The sequence below is a fragment of the Bidens hawaiensis genome, unplaced genomic scaffold (genome assembly GCF_021521415.1).
Source record: "Bidens hawaiensis isolate Kalapana, Puna unplaced genomic scaffold, B.hawaiensis_p1.1 tig00030252_1, whole genome shotgun sequence".
NCBI classification, from domain to species: Eukaryota; Viridiplantae; Streptophyta; class Magnoliopsida; order Asterales; family Asteraceae; genus Bidens; species Bidens hawaiensis.
Window position 1 is genome coordinate 36,858 of NW_027505175.1, and position 24,322 is coordinate 61,179.

Consider the following 24,322-nt stretch of genomic DNA (forward strand, 5'->3'; position numbering starts at 1 on the left):
TAGATAATAATAACTAACTAGTATTTCGAATCCCGTGTTTCGGGGGTTGCGAAACCATAGCCAAAGCTCATAAAAAATGGCAGAGTAACTAATGACATAATAAATGACAAAGCAAAGGGTTGTGAACCATAGCCAAAGCTCATAACAAATGACAAAGCAACAAATGACAGCAACAAATGACAAAAGTAATTAGAAGTTACAGCTCATAACAAATGACAAAAGTAATTAGAAGTTTATGTAACGTCTCTTCAACTAAAAGAATATAAGGAAAGATATTTTTGAAAAGAAAACAATTTTGTTAGAAATATGTTTCAAGAATTTAACTTCTTTAAATTTGGGGTTTTCAGATTTTAAAAGGGTTTATTTTGTTGATAGAAGCAAAGCAATGATACAATACAAAGAAAAGAAAAAATAAAAAGGGAAATAATGATGGAGGCTCATATACAAAATTTCTCATTACCATTGTGAACAAACAAAGTATGACTCATCGTCACGAAGGCTGCAACCAAGGTTGCTGACCACCATCATCACCGATTAAAATAGACAAATAAACCGAAACTTGCCACGCTATGATCAGATATCACAATCTAGTTCCCAAACAAACTCAAAACTGAACAGTCCGACATACATAAGTAAACCTTCCACAATACTTCCTTAAATACATATATTTGGTTTGGATTAAGGGCTAAGAACCTTCATTAGACTGAAACATAAAAAGTCCAACAGTCCATGTCACATTCTAGTAACATGGGTATAATTCCATATTTTGTCACACACATCCTTATCCAAATATTTCACATGTTTCCAAACACCTCCACAACTCCAACAATCATAAGAACAATGTACAATGATGTTGAAAGTAAACATTTTTACGTTTACATGACGGTCGAAGCTTATGATACCATCGTTGCTTCAACTAATGCCATAATCTTCATCTAATGTAGCGATATATTAAGTGATGGGTATAGGCATTTCATCGAGAAGCTCATGAGCACAACGACGTCATCAGCATCATGTAAACGCAAAAAACAAAGTCACAAAAACCCATATGGCAACATGAGACAACCGGGCCGCCGACACGACACCACCGCCACCTGAACCAAAAGTCGCCGGTCTCACCACCGCCGTAGCCAAGAGTTTACAAAATCGAACACGGAGACAGAATAATCGGAGCCACAAAGTGGCACATCACCATCAAACTTCGGTGGCCGGTGATCTCGCAAACAATAGAGAGAAAGAAACCTATGACGATAACCACCGGTGTCCGCCGAAGTTTTTTTTTTTTGATTTCCCACGTCGGGAACGAAGATGAGGAAGCGGCGGTGGTTCGTCGACGGGGTTAAAGAAAGAGCCAGCAGTTATATCTGAGAGACAGAATGTGTCGCTCGTAGTAGTTCCGCCACCGCCAAGAACGCCCAGAAATGGCGCCGGCAATGGCAGGGCAACACCTTCTCTCTGCAAAGTACACAACATGAAATGGCGGATCGTAGTAGGCGTAGGTGAAGGAGGTGCGAAATCAAATGCGTGTGATGGGTACCATAACCGGAACGGTGCTTTCTTGAAGAGGGAGAGAGAGGATGGGGGCGGTGTGAAATTGACAGGATGTCGATATATTTGTCCCTCGTCTTTGTATAAATGAGACACGTGGATTGGAACAGAGGACGCGTGGCTGGATTCTTTAGTTAGAGGTTCGTAACCTGGGAAGTAGGACAATAGTTGCAACCATTTTAGCACAAAGTACAAATAATAAGTGCAATGTTACAACAAAAGCAACCTACCGTACATGTTAAGAAGTTCAAATAATAATAATAATTAGTTGTTTGCAATTTAGTGGCTTCTAGGCAAGTGGTAGTTGATTGATAATCGATTGGATGGCAAATTTTGTTAGAATTATGTATATATTTTTTCTTTTTAATTTTATCGTTACCTCGTTGTTGATTAGCTATTATTGGTTAGGTCATGTTCTACGGGTCACTCTCGATCATTCTTTGTCATTCGTTATATAATGTCATCTCAACTTTTACTCCATCGTCTAACAACATCACTTAACTCGTGCTATAGTTATACTATATTCTTCACTATTCCGTTTATAATATTACTTAAAACAAAAAAAATTGAAAAAAAAAAGAAAAAATTATTGGAGGGTTTGGAAAACGATCCACATGAGGATGGACATATGCAACCACCCACCCCCCTCCCCGGTCACTAGTGACCAGTGAAGGGGTGGTATGGTGTTCCAATAGTGTCACGTGCGTAAACTCAGCACCGTGAGCCATACCTCATGGCCTTACCAGTTACTCGTGAGGTTTATGGCACTTGTAATGTGGTGTGTGTCAGCCACAAACGCTGGCATGGTTCGAGTGTGGCTTAAATATTGAGGAGCGATATGTGATTTCACTAAATGTGTTCATGGTCACTAGAAACCACGTGTAGTAAAAGGTGTGGAATTTATTTATATTATTTTTTTGCTAGTTTTAGAATATCATGGACCATCTTATGTCTTTTAACAGCTAATAACTTTTTTTAGGTCAAACATGTTATGTTAAAGACTTAAAACCGTTATATAAGGCTTATGACTAATATTGTTGACCATGGACCTTTTGTTTCTTGTTGTAACACCCACATTTTGTAAACCCTTTATTGATATACTATTTTTGAAGATGACCTCGTTTTTTTTTTCCTTAATTCATATACATGGTGAAAGACTATAAAGAGTCTTAGTTCAAAGTCGAAGCTTCAAATTCTCAGTTAGCTAGAACTAAACATGGTTCAAAAGTTTCATAGGTTGATACACACGTAGCAAAACAATGCATGAAAATACTTTGATCCATTATTAACATGGGGTGTGTTGACACCAATAGACATTAAAAACAATAAATAATGGAATCTCAAATATCGACCAAAAATAAACATTTCTAAATCATCAATTTATTTATTAAAGGGAGGTGGTGGTGAGTAACAGAGGTGGATCTGAGAATGATAACGGAAACAGTGGTTAAGGGGATGTGAGTTTAGCGGCAAAGGTGTTGATGATGATAGATTAAAGTGGTGTCGGCAGTAGGATAGTGGTGATGGTTGTAGGTACCTTCGGTTAAGTGTAGAGTGATGTATAGGGGGGGGTGGAGGGTGGCCGGAGTTGTGATTATAGTAGCTAGAGTTAGGTTTTCTTAGAGAGAAAGTGGAAGAAGACAACATGTGAGGAAGAAAATAAAAGCTGGACTTCCTTGTCAGCATCACCATATGCCAACTAAGTTAAAAAAAAGCCACGTCACATGCCAACTCAGTTAAAAAAAGCCACGTCAGAATCACCACCACCAATAACGATGTTAGTGGTCTGTTAGTGAGGGAGTGACAAAAACATATAGTGTGAAAGTTGAAAGTGATGTGAAACAAGTGATGTGACACAAATCAAAAGTTGGGAGTGATATCGACTAACTGGTAAAAGTTGGGAGCATTAAAAACCAATATCTCTTAAAAAAATTCCAATAAATCCAATTCATATTAGAGGTGGGCAAATATAAAGGTTAACCGACCCGACCCAAAAATTGAACCGAAACCAAACTGGTTTGAAACCGATTATGTAGAAACCGGTTTGGAACCGATTGAAACCTCAGGTTCAAAACTGATTTGTAACTTTCTCCACCAAATCCGGTTAACCAAAACAGGGCAAAAACCGAACCATAACCGATCATAAACCTATTTAACTTTTGTTGATCAAAACGAACATGCTTCAATTTAAACCGGTTTTGAGTTTTAAACAAGTTTACACACATCTAATTCATATAAACGAGAATATTTAGCACCATGTTTTCATAATAATAACACGTGGCAAGTGGTAATTGGGTAGCATGACGTACTACCGCTACTGTTATAAACGGCCACCATGACCTACCGAAGAAAGTCAGTCAGAAACAACAGAGACGCCTACGACGCCGATCCGATCACACCGCAATCGGGTCTCCAAATCCCCAAATCACACAAAATCAAAACCCTAACCCTAAAACCCCAAATTATCTTCCAATTCATCACCAATCCAATCCAAAATGACTTCATCCGCGTGCAAAAAGTACGTAGACCGATCCGCACTGGTGGCATTTGCTCCCGACGCGCCGTTCTTTGCCGCCGGAACTATGGCCGGAGCGGTGGACTTGTCGTTCAGTTCGTCTGCTAATCTCGAACTGTTTAAGCTCGATTTTGACTCGGATGATCGTGAGTTAGTGTTCTCTGGTGCCATACCTAATTCCGAGCCGTTTAATCGGTTGGCTTGGGGGAAGAGTATTGGTTCGGACGAGTTTTCCCTTGGTTTAGTTGCTGGTGGACTTGTGGATGGGAATATCGGTGTTTGGAACCCTAGGGTTCTCATGAGGTATGGTGCTGTTAGTTGCTTAATTACGTAATTTGTTATAGCTGATTTGAAAAATGTTGAATGATTTGGTTGGTTACTTGTAGCTCAAGCTACTTCAGTTTCATGAAACTGTATAATAATAATATTTGTAAGGCGGTGTGTTTGTTGTGGTTTAATTAGCAAATGCTAGTTAAAGCGGCGAGACAGTAGCTAGTCGCTCTATTAATTTAGCGTTGTGGGTTAACTAGCCACTACCCCATTAGAATAGTAAGTGAAGGGAAAATTCCCAAAATGCCCGAGAGTATACCAAAACGTCCCTTTTTTTTCTTTTTTAAAGATTCCCTTTTCATCCCTAGCAAAACTCGTTGGCTCGGCCAAATTGATATCCACGCCGACGAGTTTATGAGCCAAATGCCAATAAAATCCAGCCACGTGTTCGCAAATCCGTCTATTCCGGCATGTTTTGTGTCCTAGCAAAACCAAACCCTATATAAGAATAATAAAAAAAGAAAGTGGTAAAGGGGAGTGTGGTGGATTTTTTTTACTGGTTCACACAATTAATTCCGTGAACACTTGAACCAAAGTTGAGGTGCAGACATTTGGGCGTTATTGTGTTACTGCCTTGCACCATCACGCCACTTTGGCACCGACATTTGTTTTAGGTGGGGTGGTGTTCATGGCGTCACTCTGCCTATGTGGCAAGGATGGCACCCCTATAACGCTCCACAACACACAGCCTAATGTCATGACACGTTTTTTTATGGAAACCTCTTTCATTTAAGGAAACTTGGTCAGAATTAAGAACTTTAGATCATTCATAACATGTTCTTATTTTTGGTTACTTGTAGCTCAAGCTATTTCACTTCCAGATAGCTGTATGAACTATGAACAATATTTAGCATATTATGACACATTTTATATGGAAACCTGTACAATTTGTGAATTTTTGATATTAATAGACAGTTGACAGTGTTCTATTTGAGTGAATTAAAATCTTTAGATCATCTATATTATGTTCTTATATTAATGGAAGACTTATTGTAATTCTTTTGATTGGTGTTAGTTCTAAAGAAGGTGAAAGTGCTTTTGTTCAACAATTATCAAGACATAAAGGACCTGTGAGTTTCAATTTTTTACATCTGCAAATTGTTCTTGTATTCATGCAATTTAATTTAGAGTGCTGGTTTCATTTTGCAATAATATTTGTTTTTCTAGGTCCGAGGATTGGATTTTTGTACCCTTTCACCAAACCATCTTGCATCAGGTGCTGAAGAAGGTGAAATTTGTATATGGGATTTGACTAAACCAACAGAGGCGACACATTTTCCTCCTCTCAAGGTAACCGTTGTTTACTACGTTTGCGTGGCTAAAATTTGACTTGCATTTCATATGGCGATTCCTTAGTAATATCTTGATATGTAACCGAATAGATCTATGATTTGTTCTTTTTGAACTGTTCACCAATAAAATATATTTTGACCATATAGTCTAAACTAGATCACAAGAAAGTTACTATTTACTTATGAGCGGCTAACCTGATCCTCACACTAAATGACTAAAGCTATAATACATGCTTTGAAAGGCACTCAAAGGATGCATGTCAGTCACTGCTTAGTGAACTGCTTTGTATATCATCTTGAGAGATGAAGGGTAACTGCATATGGTTGTTATTAGGTCTAGCAAATTGGGCTGGTTGGGCGGGTTTGGGTCAGAACGAGTTTAGGTAGATATGGGTTCTGAGCAAAATGAGTTTAGGCAAAACAGGTCATTTTAATAAACATCAATTTGGTTCAGGTCAAAACGGGTTGGGCCAAAATGGAGTTGGGTTGAAATGAGTAGTTTTAGAAAACAGAGTACCATAATAGGTTCATCAACTACATTTTCTCATAGTGGCTTGTGCTGGTGGTGGGGGGACGACTACGAGGCGGTATTGGAGGTGGAGGAGTTGGTGGACAATGGAAGCGCGGCGGTGGCAGTGGAGTAGTGGTGGAGGTGGCGGTGTTACAGTGACGGGTCGGCGGTGGTGTTGACGGCGGCAAAGGCAGTGCGGCGGCGATGGCAACGGCATTGGGGACGATGGACAACGAGTAGGTGGTGAAGGCAAACAATGGTTATGGATGTTGCTAACCCCTTTTAAGTTAACAAGTGTTATGATAGTAATCCGTTTTGACACGTCTAATTTAAGTATCTTATCCATTTTGACACATTGACTAATTGAAGTATCCCCAAACCCCACCTGTTGACTGATTTGAGATGACTCAAATGAACCCATATACAATTTATATTTGTCCAATTCAACTCATTCTTTGAAGAATGGTTCATGATTACTATCTATAGTTGTTTACTTGTTTTCATAGACTGATGCTTTATATAACATGTGTTTATGATGATATGACTTACCCAACACGTGGATTGTGAATTTGATACCCTGCTCTGTTGAATTGGTGTCTTCACGTCTTTAATAGCTACATATAATGGTATATATGTTCATGTGTAATTGAGTGCCCATTTAACGCTTAAAACTCATTTTATTAAAAAAACATGAGCTGTTTTACAGAAGTTTTTAAGTGAATTTATAAAATATTTATGTTTGTATGAAACAGCTTTAGGGTTTTAAGCAACATACTTCAAGTACCCTTTATTTATAATCTTTCTTGAATGCATTTGAGTGTGTGCGTGTCCGTGATGTTGATTTGAATGGATGATACTGTTCTATGAAAAATCTGTCTAGTGTTGATCTTGGTTCTTAAACTTTTGGAGCTTTGATATTTGTTTAACATTGGTGTGGTTGATCTACACTTGCGTCATGAATCGATCATAGTCATAGATAGTTGAAATATGTTGGATATTAGATGTGGTCTGTAAAAGATACTTGATTAAGTTATATGATAACTGTGAGTACAATAGAGGGGGAATCCTCAATATAAGAAACAAATCAGAAATCTAGACAGGGCTAAAGACAAATAGACCCTAATAATAAATTAGTGATAATAAACCCTAATTATAATTAAAACGGTCGATTTGCGGTCATCCCTGTACCTCGACCTTGTGTTCTGTGTTAATTGAATTTGCAATAAAGGATTGTTGTTGACCCACGGCGTCATTATGTATGGACCACAAAACTTCTGCCATGTTTTATCTTTGTTTTGGATAATCTTGAATATGCTTTTTGCACTTTAAGACACACGGAAGAGTATATTATGAAGATATGATTATTTGCACTTTGCAGTTACGAGTTAGCATTGAAGTCGCATGTTTATAACTTTTATAATGATCGAAAGACACAAATTTCAATGTGTGAACATGTATGCAACAAACTGCATTGTGCTATGAGCAGAGCACCAAATTCAAGAGTGCTTATGTGTTTATTTACTGTGCCAGTTCAATAATTTATTTAAATCAGAGTTATATGCATTTGCATGCTGGTTCAGTAACTTATCACAAAGTTGGTTGTTTTACTTTAGTTCATGTCCATCCTCCGTTTATTGTTGACATTCAGTAATCCTGTTTCTGCAGGGCAGTGAATCTTCGATTCATGGTGAAATTTCATTTTTATCGTGGAATAAGAAGGTCCAGCCTATTTTAGCATCTACTTCTTTTCATGGAGCAACTTGTACGGGCCAAAATCACCAGATTATTTTTAAACTATTCCAATTTATTTATGTTTATGGTTATATGGTTTTCTTTGTTTGCGGTTTCAGTGGTTTGGGATCTTAGAAAGCAAAAGCCAATTATAAGGTAACTTAAGTTGGCATGATGAATTTGCAAAAATAAAGTCATGAATGTGTAACTAACTTTGCTTGATTTTATGATTTAAAGTTTCTCAGATTCAGTTCAAAGAAGATGCTCGGTTTTGCAATGGCATCCTGATTTTGCCACTCAACTTATTGTTGCTTCTGATGATGACAATTCACCCTCTTTAAGGGTAATTTATCATTGTCATTATCCCTTTGTTTATTTGTAAATGAATGACAGTTTTTTGTTGGTTAGTTACTTTCATTTTTGGCATGCAGATATGGGATATGCGAAACACAATGACACCATTGCGAGAGTTATCAGGCCATACTAAAGGTATACTGGTTATCATTTATCTTTCAGCATGTTTATACTTGCAACTGTTTATAAAATACACAATTTTTAAAGCCCCTTTTTCGTATGCCAGGTGTTGTTGCCATGGAATGGTGTCCTCATGATAGCACCTATTTGTTGACATGTGCGAAAGATAACCGCACTATATGCTGGGACACCAATTCCGCTGAGGTGTGTAGATCCTTTTCCAGTTTCATAACTGATTGGTTCGTTTAACTTCAACCGAACAAATGATCGAATACGGAAAATTAGACGAATAAGGGTTCGCAGTTCGCTAAGAAAATTGGTTCGTGCATCTTTGTTCATTGATATTATAAATGAACGGTTCATAAACATAAGTGAGTGAACATAGATGAACGAATACAACTGAGTTAAAACCAGTTAAAACTAAGTAATGTGAAAAACAATGTGTTGGGCCTAAAAACATATTAAAACTAGACTAAGTTATATTGGCCCAAAGTAATTTAAATGAATATATTAATGAGTGTAAACTAAGGAACTGTAAATGAATTAACAAGAAGTGTCAATGTTCCTATGTTTTGAAATAAACGAACTTGCTGTTGAATGGTTCATGAAGGTTCGGTTCTTTAGGCCTTATATTGTGGTTTTCTGAGGTCTAAACTGTTGGTATTATTTCAACTTTGCAGATTGTATCTGAACTGCCAGCTGGCACCAATTGGAATTTTGATGTCCACTGGTATCCAAAATTACCTGGGGTTATATCAGCATCTTCATTTGATGGAAAAATTGGTATTTATAACATTGAGGTTCGATATATTGCTCTTAATAACGCCGTAATGTTGCACCATTGTTGTTTAACGTTATGGGTTTTTATTATTTTGTATAGGCTTGTGCTCGATATGGTGTCAGTGAGGGTCACTTTGGCTCAGGTAACACTTTTATTATCATTATCGTTATTATATAATAACTATTGCTATTATAATAATTATTGCTATTATTGGTTTATGTGTAGCACCTTTAAAAGCACCAAAATGGTATCAACGCAAAGGTGGAGTTTGTTTTGGTTTTGGTGGCAAACTTGTTTGTTTTCACACAACTAATGGGGCTTCAGAGGTAATTCTATTGGCTTCTTGTATATATTTATATTTTTGTAATTCATTTTAATAATGTTTCAGGTTAATGTGCATGATTTGGTCAATGAACATAATATAGCAAGTAATTCATCTGAATTTGAAGCTGCAATATGTAGTGGTGACCGATCTTTATTGAGACTTCTGTGTGACCAAAAAACTCAAGAATCCAAGTATGTATATTCTCGATTTCTCGTTAATCACATCTAGTTCATTCATTTTAAGCTAACTTAATTTAATCGTTCACCTCGTTAATCACTACCACTAGGGGTGCTAAAAAACCGAAAAATCCTGAAAACCGACTCATATTCGTAACTGGAAACAACCGAACCGGATTGTGAATTTGGTTTTCAGGTCCACAAATCTTGCTTATTCGGATAACTGGACTGAATAAATCGGTTGGGTGAGACACATTTATAATTTGGTTTGGTTTCGGTTAGGGACGAAATCTTTTAAGAATTTAATAAATTGAATCAAATAAACCGATATTCGAACCGATGAATGTTCCTAGAACTCATCATCGTCATCGTCATCGTAATCAATATATCCCACCAATAGCAAAGCTATGGTAGGTTTTGAGGAGGGTAAGATGTAGACAGCCTTACCTCTACCCTATAGGAATAGAGAGGCTGCTTCCGGTGAAACCCCCGGCTCAGTAGTTTTGCATCAAGCCTTGGACATAAGGCACATAACACTCAACCATTGGGACACCCGCCGATTGGTGCTTTTACCTTTGTCTTTCGGCCATCAACGCCACCACATGATGCCTGATTAACCTTCCGCCACTTTTGACGTTATTTTCACGAAATTAGTAAAATCATGTCAAAGTTAGTGCAGTTTCACTTTTGCCCACCCGAGGGCCCACATATATACATTATATGCGTGCACCGCAACCAGGGCGATTAATGGGTCGCATTTGCAGGTTGGTGGGTCGAACTCAATATGAACCTGAAATTTTTACTCGAACATGATACCAACCAGAAAATCATGTCGCACACATGAACCTGAACACGGAACGTGTATTCACGGGTTTGCACAAACAAGATATGTTTTACCCGAAAAAAGAATTTTTTTTTTGTTTTTTCTTTATGCGAATTGTATCTTAAACAGTCTTAATATACGTATTGTTTTTACTTTTGAAGCAATTAAGTTTTAAGTATGCCAATTTATATTCAAGCCACAAAATTTTGGCATAAAAACACCCAAATAGTTTAAGCTATTACATAAACACATTTTAGAAAAAATTATAATGATGGGTTAAAGGAGTCAGCCTGTGAATCCTCTGGGTTCGACACAAACACGGCCCGTTTGGTTAAACGTGTTTGGTGGTTTGACCTGAAACTAACACGAATCCATTTAGATTTTAGACAACCCAAATCTGCAAATTTCATGTTATATGAAACGGGTTAAATGGATCGGCCCGTGAACTCGCCAGCTTCTACACGAACACGGCCCGTTTAGCTAAACTTGACCCGAACTCGTTTAGACTGAATCCAAACCTGCGAATTTCGTATTATCTGAAATGGGTCAACCTGTAAATCCGTTGGATTCGGCACGAATACAGTTCATTTAGCTCAACGTGTTTGCAGAATCGACCAAATCTTGTTTAGACTAAACTCAAACCTGCAAATTTTGTGTTATTTGAAACAGATCTGAAGATGACAAAGAAACATGGGGACTCTTGAAGGTTATGTTTGAAGATGACGGAACTGCACGAACAAAACTTTTGCACCACCTCGGTTTCAGTTTACCTGCAGAAGAACAAAACAATGTTTCAATACTAGACAATCTCACTGAGGAGATAAATTCTTTAAACTTTGACAAAGTTAGTGAAAGTAAAGTTATGGAGGCAAAACCGACACTCAACAACCATCTAACATCTGATAATGGGGAAGATTTCTTTAACAGTTTACCGAGTCCTCAAGCAGTCACACCTGTGTCAACTTCCAATATTACTTTTGCTATTGAAGAGTCGGTTCCAGTTGTTGAAAATTTGAATACGAAAGAAAATGATCTAGAAGATGAAATTGTTGATAATGCGTTTGATGATGTGATTCAACGCGCGTTAGTTGTTGGGGATTATAAGGAAGCGACTGCACAGTGCATAGCTGCTAATAAGATGGCGGATGCATTAGTTATTGCACAAGTTGGTGGTGATTCCCTGTGGGTGACCACTCGGGATCATTATCTCAAAACTAGTACTTCTCCTTACTTGAAGGTATGTTTTTCTTCCCTCTTGTTTTGTTTTGTTTTAGGGTTAATACCATAAAAAACTAGGCCTATAAATGAACCGTTTGTTCATGTACGTTCACGAACCTTCGTTTATGTTTGTTTATTTACGTTGTTCTTTTATGCTCGTTTATATATTTGTTCATTCGTTTAAGTATTCATTCAAATTTATGTATTACTAAAATTAACTTATAATCTATTTGATTTTGATATTTAAAACTTGTTTAGATATATTTGTTTAATTTTGAAATGTTTGATGTAATGATGATGGTGTTTTGTATTAAATATGGATGTTCACGCTGACTTTTAACTCACGTTGGTCATGTTCGTTTGTGTTTGTTTATGTGCGTTTATTTTCGTTAATCGTTGGCTTAGAATATTATCGAGCGAACACAATCCAAGACGAGCATGTTCATTTTCTTAACGAACGAACACAAACAAGAAAGTCCATTTATTGTTTTGTATTCGTTCGTTTGATGGTTAAAGTTAAATGAACGAACACAAACATGCCTCTTTCTGTTCGTTTACAGGCCTATAAAAACCAACTTAGGAGTTAACTAGTATTATTTTATTTCCTTTTCAAATTTATGTGCATCTTAAACACGTTAGGGAATACAAAAAGTAGTTTGTTTTTTTTTGCGTATTTTTTTCAAGTTGAGGGATATTAAATCCTTAATATCAAAATTATATCTGAGCAACTTTTTCATGAAAAGTAAGAAAGTATATTGGTTTTTATGGTATTAACATTTACTCGTTTATCTTAATGTTGTTTTTTCAGTTTTTTATTTTTATGATTTCCTGACTCACAGATTGTTGCTGCAATGGTAAATAGTGACCTTGTTAGTTTAGTGAATACCAGGCCCCTGAAATCTTGGAAAGAGACTCTTGCTCTCCTCTGCACTGTAAGTCGCGTAAATTATAAAAAAATATTTTTATAATTTTCATGTCAAATTGCACTTACATGTGTATTAAAAATCAATTACTGATAACTATTTTGGGATTTAATGACAGTTTGCACAGGGTGATGAATGGACTGTACTATGTGATAATCTCGCTTCTAGACTTGTAACTGCTGGTAATTTATTAGCAGCTGCTCTTTGTTACATATGTTCTGGGAATATTGATAAAGTTGTAGAAATCTGGTCAAAGAAGGTTACAGTTGACCATGAGGGGAAATCCTATGTTGACCTACTTCAGGTATGTAAACAAAGTTAAAGTCAAAGTCAAACAAACATGTAATCTTTATTTTTGGGGAAAATCTAATATACCCCTCAAAAAATGGTATAACACCATATTACCTGACAAAAAAATCATGATACCAATTATACCCATTTTCGAATTTATGACGTTTATACCCTTCCTTAAACCTTCATCAAGATATGATAATTGGAGTGTAAGGAGAAAGAAGAGGGTACAATTGTCACACCGTAAATTATATTTAATGAAATGGGATATGGGTAGATATGAAACTTTAAGTAATTTGAATGGGTGCATTTGATATTAAATATTTATGCGAAATTTGAGGGGTAGGCCTGTAAACGAACTGAATGAACATGAAAGAAGCATTATTCGAACAAACGATCGAACAGGAGCACTTAATGAATGGAGTTTTTTTGTTTGTGTTTGTTCGTTAAGAAAAGGAACATATCTGTGTTCGTTCGTTTGTTAACAATATAAACAAACGGTCCATGAACTTAAAAGAACACAAAAGAACGAGCATAGATGAGTGAACATAATTGAGCGAACAACATTTGAAAAGTTAACGAGAACATCAATCTGTTTGGCTAAAAATTACCAACTAAACTACATTACAATTGGTGATTTTTAATTTTATAAAACTAGACTAGTTGTAATGGATCTTAATGAATATATAAGCGAACGAACTTAAACAAACGTAAACTGATGAACATCAATGAACATAAACAAGCATGCACTGACAAGAATGAACGAACATGACATGTGCTCATGTTCGTTCATTGAGTTTAAATGAACAAAAAATGGTGGTCATGTTTGTCCGTTAATCAATAAACGAACATAAACAACTTCCTGCGTTCGGTTCGTTTACAGAGGCCTATTGAGGGGTATGTAAAATCGCCCTTTCTTTTTGGTGCATTACTAACTGTTTATTATTTGTGTTAAGGAATTAATGGAGAAAACAATGGTACTTGCTTTAGCAACTGGCCAAAACAAATTCAGTGCTTCTTTATGCAAACTTGTTGAAAAGTATGCTGAAATATTAGCAAGCCAAGGGCGTTTATCAACCGCGATGGAATATTTGAAGTTAATAGGAACCGATGGTCTGTCTCTTGAACTTTCCATCTTAAAAGACCGGATTGCCCTCTCATCTGAACCGGGTATGCGCCATGTCAACGATTATTAAAATATGGATCTTCACAATTTTTAAGAGTTTTATTTCTGAACGTTTAGTAAGACTTTACCATGCAACAACATATAATAATGTTCTCCTTTTCTTTTCTTTTTTTATAGAGAAAACCGCAACCGTGTCTGCAGATTATGGTTATTCTCAAACACATACAGATGTGTACCAACATATGAATTCAGTTGTGGAGCCCCATCAAAATTATTATCAGGTATTTTATGTTCTTATCTTGTTATAACTTCCCACTGCTGTAGATGGAGCCTGAAACCTTCACTATAAGGGGATTATTATAGATTAGCCAATCATATCATTAGTTCTGGAAGTTCTTGATAAGATGGTGTAGAGGTGTGCGTGGTCGTTTTTGTGCTCAAACTGAACCAAAAACCGAAACTTCCGATTTTTGGTTTTGGCAATGGCTATTGATTTTTACACATCTGCACCTAAAATTTTTGGGCTACACCATTTATTAATTTCTAATAAATTCTTTAAAGTTGGTTTTTCTGGTTTGTTTTTCTTTTAGATGGCAAAACTGAACCGAAAAATCGGTTTTTCACAATACATAAAACCAAACTGTCGGATTTAATTGAAATTATGTTATATTTATGGGTTCTTTTTTTTTCTAGGAAACCTATCAGCAGCAATCTGTTCTGTCTTACGATAACCATCATCAACAGCCACAACGAGGCATGTTTGTTCCATCCCCTGCAGTTCCCGGTCCAACTGTACGTAATGTATTCAAGCTATTAATAAAATAAATAGCATGAATTTGATGATTCCGCTAGGGTTTATTATTTATTTACATTCGGATTTAATTGAAATTATGTTTTATAGATGGGTTTGTATTTTTTTTCCAGGAAAACTATCAACAACAACAATCTGTTCCGTCTTACAATAACCATCATCAACTGCCACAACGGAGCATGTTTGTTCCATCACCTGCAGTTCCTTGTCCAACTGTATGCAATTTATTTAAGCCGTTAACAAAATAAATAGCATAAATTTTCTGATTTCACTAGGGTTCACTATTTATTTACATTCGAATTTAATTGAAAGTATGTTTTGTTGATTGGTTCCTTTTTTTTCCAGGAAAACTATCAACAACAATCTGTTCCATCTTACAACAACCATCATCAACAGCCACAAAGGAGCATGTTTGTTCCATCACCTGCAGTTCCTGGTCCAACTGTACGTAAATTGTGAAATTCTGATGATGTTCTCTCTCGAATTAACATCTATTCTGCATTCTTGTAGTTGGGCTTTAATCAACCTCCGGTTACAACTCAAACAGCTACAAGACCCTTTGTTCCCGTGACACCACCAGCACTGAGAAACGTTGACCAATACCAGCAAGTCAACACTTTGGGTTCTCACTTAAATTCTGTATGTGTATTTATTTTTTGACCTGTTTGTGATAAAACATAGCCCAAATTGATCCATTTTGCATGATTCTGACTGTCTATCTTTTACCAGACTCAGTTGAATGGTAATTCCAACTATCAAGGTGGACCACCCGGGCCTGGCCTAATGGCGAATGTTACAGGCCCAAAGTTACCAGCTAATGTGGCGCCTGCATCTCCTGTAAGAGGTTTTATGCCCGTCAATAGTAATAATGCAGTAATGCGAGGAACTGCATCAGGTGGTCAAATCCAACAACCCAACCCCGTTACAGAGTCTCCTCCGCCAACAGTGCAGACTGCTGACGTGTCAAATGTCCCTGGTATATCATTTTCTCATTCCTGATACGGGTGTTCATCGGTTTGAATTTTTTATGTCGAAACTGAAAACCAGACCAAACTAAATTCAGGAAGTTCAAAACTGAGCCAAAAATTGAATTTAAATTCATTTTGGTTTCAACCGAATACATTTATTTTTTATATTGTTATTAGATTGTGTTTGGGCTAGATAACCATTGTTTGTTTGATATTCGGTTTATATGGCTCGAAGCGAATTCAGATTTTTAAAACTGAACCTTAAAAACCCAATTTGGTTTCAACTGAAATTAGAACTGGAAACCAAGAACTTGTCATCAGTTTTGACTGAACCGATTATGCAATTCGGTTTAGTTTTAAACTGTTTCTGTTCGGTTTAAGTTTGAAGTTTTTTTTTTGGTCGAAACCAAAAACCGAGCTGAAACAGAGTTCAAAAAGTTCGAAACTGAACTAGAATTGAATTCAGGAAGGTCAAAATAAAATTAAAAACCTAACTCGATCAATTTTCAGTTTTTGACCACACAAGTCATAAACCAAATAATTGACCTTTTTATTTTTAATCTGTTTTAAAAATTTACCATTATTTGTTATTGGATTGGGCTGGGTTAAATAAGATTGTGCTAAAGTTGTAATTTGATTGGGCTAAATCACAAAACTTAAATGACCATTTTCTGATACAGTTTATTCGGACCAAAAACCCAATTTGATTTCAACCGAAAACCAAATATGTAATTAGGTTCGGTTTTGTTCTTGGGTTAAGACTTTAGTCGGTTTGAACTCAAATAATGAACTCCCCTAATCCCTAACGTGGTTTTCATTTGGAATAATATAAAGCGCGCGCACACACACACACACCATGGTTTGATATAGCAATGAACTTTGTATTGTATTGTGTACCAGCTCAGCAAAAACCGGTTATTGGAACGCTGACTAGACTCTTCAACGAGACGTCAGAAGCCCTGGGAGGTTCACGCGCGGTTCCAGCTAAGAAACGGGAAATTGATGACAATTCAAAGAAAATAGGTGCTTTATTTGCTAAACTAAACAATAACGACATCTCCATAAACGCTTCTGAAAAGCTTATTCAGCTCTGTCAAGCTTTGGACCAGGGTGACTTCCCTGCAGCTCTCAAAATCCAGGTATCGTTTTGTTTCATAACATATAATGGAGGACCTTATATACTCCGTATAATTGTTGAGTAGTACTGGGGATTGTGAACAAGTCTAATTAGGAAATGGTTCAAACAAATAATAGAGGGACCTAAAATGTAATTGTTGAGTAGTATGGGGGTTATTGTGAACAAATCCAATTGTACTTAAAAAAGTCTTTTGGTGTAACAGGTAAAATACGCAAGGCCGTCTCAAGAGGATTTAAATACCTCGGCTGAGCCGAAATTAAAAGGCTCGTAGGCCATGACGAGTAACGAAATATATAAGCTAATTTTTTAAACGACGAATAGCATAACTGTTGGCCGCTATTTATTTTATTTTTTATTTGATTTTTAGATTGGGCCCAATAACTTTAACTTGATTAAATGGATTTCGGATGAAAAAAAGTTTTGGGCCCAATAATTATAAGATGATCAAAGATCCAATCATATTTTATAAGGTTCATATTTTTAATCTATATAAAGTGTCGGCCTCCTATTATTACGGGCCTTGGCCGACTGTCCGGTTCGCACACCCTCTGGGGCGGCCGTGTAAAATAGTAAAAAAATTAACTATAAAGGAAACGGTTCAAATAGGTTGAAACTGTGTGACCGTTTTTACAGGTTGATCTTACGACTAGTGACTGGGACGAGTGCAGCTTCTGGTTAGCAACGCTCAAAAGAATGATCAAGATCAGGCAGAATGCAAGATGAACGAGTGACTAATTGTTGAACAAGGTTTTGTTTTTCTTTTTATAATATAAGATTTTCCGAATTTTTAAAGCGGTTAAAAGAAGTTAGATAACAGGGTTTTGTTGGTGTTTTTGCCCTTTATTGTGTGAAATAGATTTGGTATTCTTGACTAGCTTTCTTAGCTTATTTTTCTTTTGTACTTGTTTACTCACCTTGAACTTAAATCTGATATTAGAGTTGATACCATAAACACTAGAGATATACCAAATGAACAACTCTCTTAGTTTACATTTATGGTTAATTTTATTAAATATTCTTAAATTTTATATATAAAAAGAAAACTTATTTTAAACCAGTTTCATTTTTCGTCTCGACATTTTGTTAGTCTCATGTCCTCCCCATCTCCATTTTCTTGAATTTGTACTCGATAAAATTAGAGTTAACACACATGAACCCTCGTTAAAAAGACGGTTGGGATGTTTTCTAATGAACTTAATTAGTTGATATTGTTAAAAAAGACTTCTTGACAAGTGCTTATTTTACGAAAGAAAATAAAAATCTTTCAACTCGTAAACATATTAAGAATTACAAACGTGTATAATTATAACCAATCTCTTATGATAAAACACATGAGCAATCATTTCACTATTACATGTCATTATATTATATTATACTATATAGATAAAAGTCAAAGATTGGTGTCGCATTTAATTAAGTTTTAAACAGTTTAAATAATTACAATATATGTATTTTTTTTAATTAAATCTGTCTAAACACTTATCTTCTCTTTTAATTGTATACTGTTTTGTTATGAAATTTAATTTTATATTTCCTATAATTGCTCTTATTTTTTAAAATTTGATATCTATGCTTTTGTTCAAAAATATCAGGAATACATGTGTCTAATATTAAACAATGTGATGTTTATATCATTGCTACCTTTCTCTCTACTAGAAATACAATGTTTCTTACTTTCTTTTGGCATTTGTCCATGCATTCTTCATGGGTGTTCATGGTGGATATCCTCGAACAAATATATATTTAACCACAAAGATCTCATCTAACATGCACTAAACATAGAAGATCCTTGTTACATGCGGCACGTGAAGCTAGATAGTCATCTTTAACACTCCAAATTGCATTCCAAACTTTCTATGCTCTTACAATCATATAGGAGGTAGGGGGAGGGAGCAATGACTATTATGACCAAAATAGGGAAACTTACAAGCAATATCGCGTTGATATTAATTGTAAATATATGATAACTATGCTATTGGGGATTTGGGATTTTACTTGGCAACTAAATTGGAAGTTATGAGTATCACTGGTCCATTCGATTTGGCCTATTGTTAGCCAATGGTGTAACATCTGTCCCGTTTATGCATTCTTCTTGAGAGATATTATGAACAACCATATTTTTGTCAGCGAAAGTAAGAGAAAAAAGAAAACTTTCCAAGCGCTCTGGATGATTTGTTGGTCTATCTGAAAGGAGCGTAATTACAAGATTTTCAACCATAAACGCGTTTCGATTAATAAAACCATCGAATACATTACGGAGTTTGGCTAGTTGTCGCTGAATAATAAATTATGTCATTGTTTAGACCGGAAGAGTGTTGTAGTTTGACGTTGGTTGAGGCGTAATCAGATTTTTGTTCTATTTTGAGTTTCTATCTTCTTACTAGTGTCTTATTTTTCGTGAATACAATGCCGAACAGTAAATGTGCACAAATTGGGTTTCTCTAATACCGGTTAAGGGTATGGAACCGGAATCGGGTATGACCGGGCATTGTCTTTTAAAACTATAACCTATGCATCGGGTTCGGGTCGGGTATAGAACTGGGTATTTGAATACCGTATTCCAGGCATTGAAATAACCCTATTTTCAAGGTTTTCCGGGTATTATTATTTGGGTATATTCTAGCATTCCCAACCCATCCCCTAAATTTCTGTGTGGAAAGTTCGTAAATTTTAATGTGAGGTTTTGAGTGGTGAGTGTAAATTATAGGGTGGAGAGAGAAAATGTAGTGATTTTTTTATAAATTTGGGAAAACTTTGTTTGTCCCTATTTATTTTTTAATATTTGTTGAATTGATTGTGGGTAGAAGAGAAAAAAACTGTAATGATAAAGGTATAAAAAATATTATTTAATTGAACATGAGAGAGAATTTTAGTGTTTTATAGTGTAGTTATAGAAATGGAGATGAGGAACAGACTGGGAATACCCTTAGCCAATTAGGTTTTTTAAGGGGCTATACTTTTTGAAGTATTTTTCAGGTATTTTTCATGTCCGGTTCGTTATTCAGTTTTATTTTTGAACCTCTACCGAACTACACAAAACCATTGGGCCTACCAGAATCCATTGATATTTAAAATTCCCATAGAGGCATTATATAAAAAACTTTAATGGGCCCATAAAATTATAAACGTGAACAAGTTACAACTTTGATAGTGGTAACAGTAAAACCCTTATTCACTTTTCTTTTTTTATTATGGCGAATAATAATAATAAGCGTGCTAGAAGAGTTTTGGATGATCCAGGCAAGTTTATAAATATGTCACAAATTGTATTAACCACTCATCTTTGTTTTGTATATATGATGATGAGTTAATTAATTAATTAATGTTTGATTGCTTAATTATGATAATATATATATAGCTTCAGAAGAATCAGATATGCATGTTTACAAACAGCCAACAATGTATGATAACTTGTTAAAGATGCTTGCTTCAGCTAATCAATCAGCTGCTCATGCTTATAACAAGAGGTAATCATAATTAATATGCTAATTGTAGGGATATTGTGAAAAAAACAAACAAACAAACTTTCGGTTTGGTTTTGGTTTTGGTTTTGGTTTTGCATGTAACAAAAGTCAAAAAAACCAAACCGACCCGAATTTGCAGATTTTCAATTTTAAGTAATTTTAAGAATTCAATAAATATACTAACATATATATTTTAGCCCAAATGTATAGTAATCAAATAATTATTAACTAACAAAATTATTTGGGGCCAATTTTTCAAGCACATATGGCAAACCTGAAAAAACCAAAACCAAACTGTTTCCAAAAACTTAAAACCGAAAGTTTGGTATTAGCCCAAACAAAACTGTGGCGTGACGGATTTAGAAGAAAAATTCAGGGTATCCTAAAGTTTTTTTTGGACCTAGGGGCCCGAATACATAAAACGAAGAAGAAAAAAATTTGCACTGATTTTGCACTTTTCCTTGAAAGAAATTGAGGGGTATCCTGAACCCCACCCCCCCACCCTCCCCCCCAAAAAAAAAAAACTATATCCGCCCGTAAAGCCATGCACAACTCTAACTAATTGTTTGAATTTAAAGATTTGAGCTTACAAAATTTAAGTTTTGTTAATTGTGTGCACTATGTGCAGACAACGTGGAGATGAAGATGAGGAAAATGATTTTAAGTTTTTTTGAAGAAGATGAGGATGGTAAGAAGCACATAATGTACCTTTTGTAAATCCAAGTTATCCAACTTCGTGCTTTAAATGTTTTTATTCTGATAATTAGTGTCTGAAAACCAATATGCGAGTGACGATGTGGACCAAAATGATACACAAGGCGAAGCCTTAGAAGAACACATTGAAGATGATGAACATGAAGATGAGGAGGATGATGATGTGGCATCTGATATGGTTGGAGAAAGTTCAAGGTATTATGATATTTTCGTGTTTCTTATTTATTAACACCGACAAGAAGAATTAAACAGACGACGTATATAATGAATTTTTGCACTAAAGGCTATTATTATCTTCATGCAGTTCGTTCTCCGATCACCTGGAGTACAAATTAACAAAAGAAGAGATTAAAAATCTTTCAACCAAAAAATGGAAATATAAATGTGGAGTTGATGCAGCTAACTGCAAGTGGGTAGCAACAAAAGAGCTGAATCTAGAGGTATTGTTGACCATTATGCAACATTTATAACTGAAGGTTTTTTTTTTTTTTTTTAAATCTGTGCTACAATTTGCAGGATTCTTACACGAATTCTCCTTATGGTCTAAATACGAAGTTATATGACCATTGGTTGAATAATTACAAGGCATCCGGAGGACACGATCTTCATTCATCAAGACAGAGATCATTCTTCTCTCTTTGTAAGTGACTCATTTTTTGTTAATTATAATAACTTCAAGTTTAACTTTCCATCTACTTATTTTAATAGGTAACACATATCGGGATATATTGCTCCACAACAAAAAGCCATTTTATAATAAAGGACGGGAAGAAGACTCGAATATCATGGATGCCTACTTGTTACACTCGGTGTGTACATTTCGTTTATTCGTTTATTTTACTATCACAGTGTCATAAATAACAGTTGTTTTGTAAAAACTTGAAGGGTGATTAAGGTTTTTATTAATGCAGCTAAATCACATATTTAAAACAAGAAATTTTGTAACAAAGAATGACAAAGTGTTAGCAAAACTTAATGAGTCAAAGGGTGCAGAAGTTTTGACCAGTGAGAAGTTTCTTGATCACGGATATACTCGTCCGAAGGTAAACTAATATTTAAAAAAAATCAATATTTTTATTTTTCACTAATATATCATTTTTAGGTAATTATTATTGTAATCAATTTCAGGTTTTGATATTATTGCCATATGCAAGCATTGCATACAGAGTAATTACTAAACTGATTCAGTTGACTCCTGAAGGGCATAAGGTACATTTTGATTTTACCAAAGAATAACTTTTGACATGTTAAAAGAAAGATTTTTGATTTTTATTTTGATTTCAACAGGTTAATGTGGACTGCATTGATCGATTCGCTGGTCAATTTGGCGGCGAAGATCGTATTCCTGATTCATGGAAAAAGTCAAAGCCGTTAGACTTTCAGACACTTTTTGGAGGGAAAAATAATGATTGTTTCATGATTGGCATCAAGTTTACCAAGTATTTGTACTCAAGTTAACATTTTCATTTGCATAATGTTTATATTGGACCGTCGGTTAGGAAAAGACCATTATGCCCTTTTATAGTGGTTTAATCTTTTGATTATCTTGTGTATTTTGTAGGAAGACCATAAAGTTGTACAGTGATTTTTATACTTCAGACATAATTGTTGCATCTCCTCTCGGTTTGATCAAAGTGAGTATATGAATACTATTAATCATGTACATATATATAACATATACATACATATGTAAAATGTGAGTATGTGTTTTTTTTTCTAGAAAATTGAAGATGCTCAAGCAGAAAAGGAAAAAGATGTTGATTATTTGTCTTCTATTGAGGTAATTCCATTTTTTTCACATGGTAAAAAACACACAAGCTCGCACATTTGTTTTTTTTGCTTATTACCTGTTAAGCTGCTAATATAAGGAATTGTTGTGAACAGGTGCTGATTATTGATCATGCAGATTTGTTAACAATGCAGGTAAACTGTCCAAAATGAATTTCTGTATAATTAATCATTATTTTTTTATTGAAATCTTAAACATCACTTGTGCAGAATTGGTCCTTTACGGAGGCTGTTGTTGAGCAGTTGAATCGTATACCATCAAAGCAGCATGGAACTGATATAATGCGCGTACGACCATGGTATATTCTGTTAAGTCTGTTTTGTGTTTCGCATGAACTTTTATTGAGAAATATCTTTTATCGTGCATATTATAATACACGATTGGATTTTAAGTATATTTTCAGTGTCTTTTCTTAATTGTCTCCATGCATAGGTATCTTGATGGACATGCTCGGTTCTATCGACAAACAATTATTTTAGGGTCTTATGTAAATCGAGGTAAGATCCTATTTTTCTTTTGTTTGTTTACTATATTGAAGTTAATTAATAAAAATCTAGCATGCATAATTGAGGGTTGCTATTATTTTTATTATAAAACATTTAGGACTTCATATATGCAGTTTTATTTATTTATTTATTTATGCATTTCTTCTATATATGATATAATGATGGTAACTTGTTTTGCATTATCTTTCTTTTACCAGATATTGAAATTTTGTTTAACAACCAATGTCTCAACTATGAAGGAAAGGTGAGAATATTTTATTTATATTTGCTGTGTAAATAGAATAAAAATAAGAAATAAAGACAAATTTGCAGGTGAAATTGTTGCATGAACATAAAGGTGTTCTTCCAAAGGTTTTGCTTCAAGTAAGGCAGGTCTGTAATTTCAAAAATATCATATCCTTTGAACTGTAATCGCTACACATTAGTATTATTATCTGTTTATTTTGACTTTACGTACAGATTTACGAGCGTATTGACACCGAATCAATAGAAGATGAGCATGAGGCCCGCCTTGATTACTTCAAGAAAAAGGTATCATTTTTCATTTTCTATATCAGCCTATGGGATAGTAATCACAATAAGTTTTTCATGTTTGATGTTGTAGGTCTTCCCAGAAATAAAAGATTCTGTTCAGGTAACATGTTGATATTCTGATTTTTACCCGTTTTCATATGAATGGGTCGACCCAGGTCATGTTTTAAAAGGTTAAAATAGGAAAAAGTTAGCTTTAAAGGAAACATGTTAAATGTCTCCAAAATTTTAATTTACCAAAGTACTATAATTTATATGATATATGTTTTAAAAGGTTAAAATAGGAAATATTAGTTAAGTTATTTAGCTTTGTAAACTATAAATGATTTGCTTGACG

General features: G+C 35.1%; 2 protein-coding genes across 6 annotated transcripts; both read left to right on the plus strand.

Annotated features, from left to right (window-relative positions):
- Positions 1-3,778: 3,778 nt before the first annotated feature.
- On the plus strand, positions 3,779-17,958 carry LOC143611229 (protein transport protein SEC31 homolog B-like). Of its 5 annotated transcripts, none has more exons than XM_077085479.1 (22): positions 3,779-4,366; positions 5,409-5,463; positions 5,561-5,683; positions 7,862-7,958; positions 8,047-8,083; positions 8,165-8,270; positions 8,359-8,416; positions 8,508-8,605; positions 9,082-9,201; positions 9,282-9,324; positions 9,408-9,508; positions 9,571-9,698; positions 11,176-11,743; positions 12,564-12,656; positions 12,766-12,951; positions 13,895-14,108; positions 14,242-14,345; positions 14,758-14,856; positions 15,386-15,514; positions 15,605-15,851; positions 16,744-16,982; positions 17,615-17,958. In XM_077085479.1, the coding sequence occupies exons 1-22, from the start codon at positions 4,044-4,046 to the stop codon at positions 17,702-17,704; spliced, it is 3,258 nt and encodes a 1,085-aa protein (XP_076941594.1). In that variant the 5' UTR covers positions 3,779-4,043; the 3' UTR covers positions 17,705-17,958. The 5 variants fall into 5 exon arrangements, with proteins under 5 accessions (XP_076941594.1, XP_076941596.1, XP_076941598.1 ...); XM_077085481.1 differs by having other exon boundaries at positions 15,611-15,851; XM_077085483.1 differs by lacking the exon at positions 14,758-14,856 and adding an exon at positions 14,989-15,090.
- Positions 17,959-20,172: 2,214 nt separating this feature from the next.
- On the plus strand, positions 20,173-23,930 carry LOC143611231 (protein NUCLEOLAR FACTOR 1-like). The gene is made up of 17 exons (XM_077085485.1): positions 20,173-20,221; positions 21,074-21,133; positions 21,213-21,354; positions 21,443-21,599; positions 21,676-21,799; positions 21,868-21,968; positions 22,071-22,202; positions 22,288-22,368; positions 22,447-22,598; positions 22,721-22,793; positions 22,880-22,939; positions 23,044-23,082; positions 23,158-23,246; positions 23,381-23,445; positions 23,652-23,698; positions 23,767-23,830; positions 23,914-23,930. The coding sequence occupies exons 1-17, from the start codon at positions 20,173-20,175 to the stop codon at positions 23,928-23,930; spliced, it is 1,452 nt and encodes a 483-aa protein (XP_076941600.1).
- The last annotated feature ends 392 nt before the right edge of the window (positions 23,931-24,322 follow it).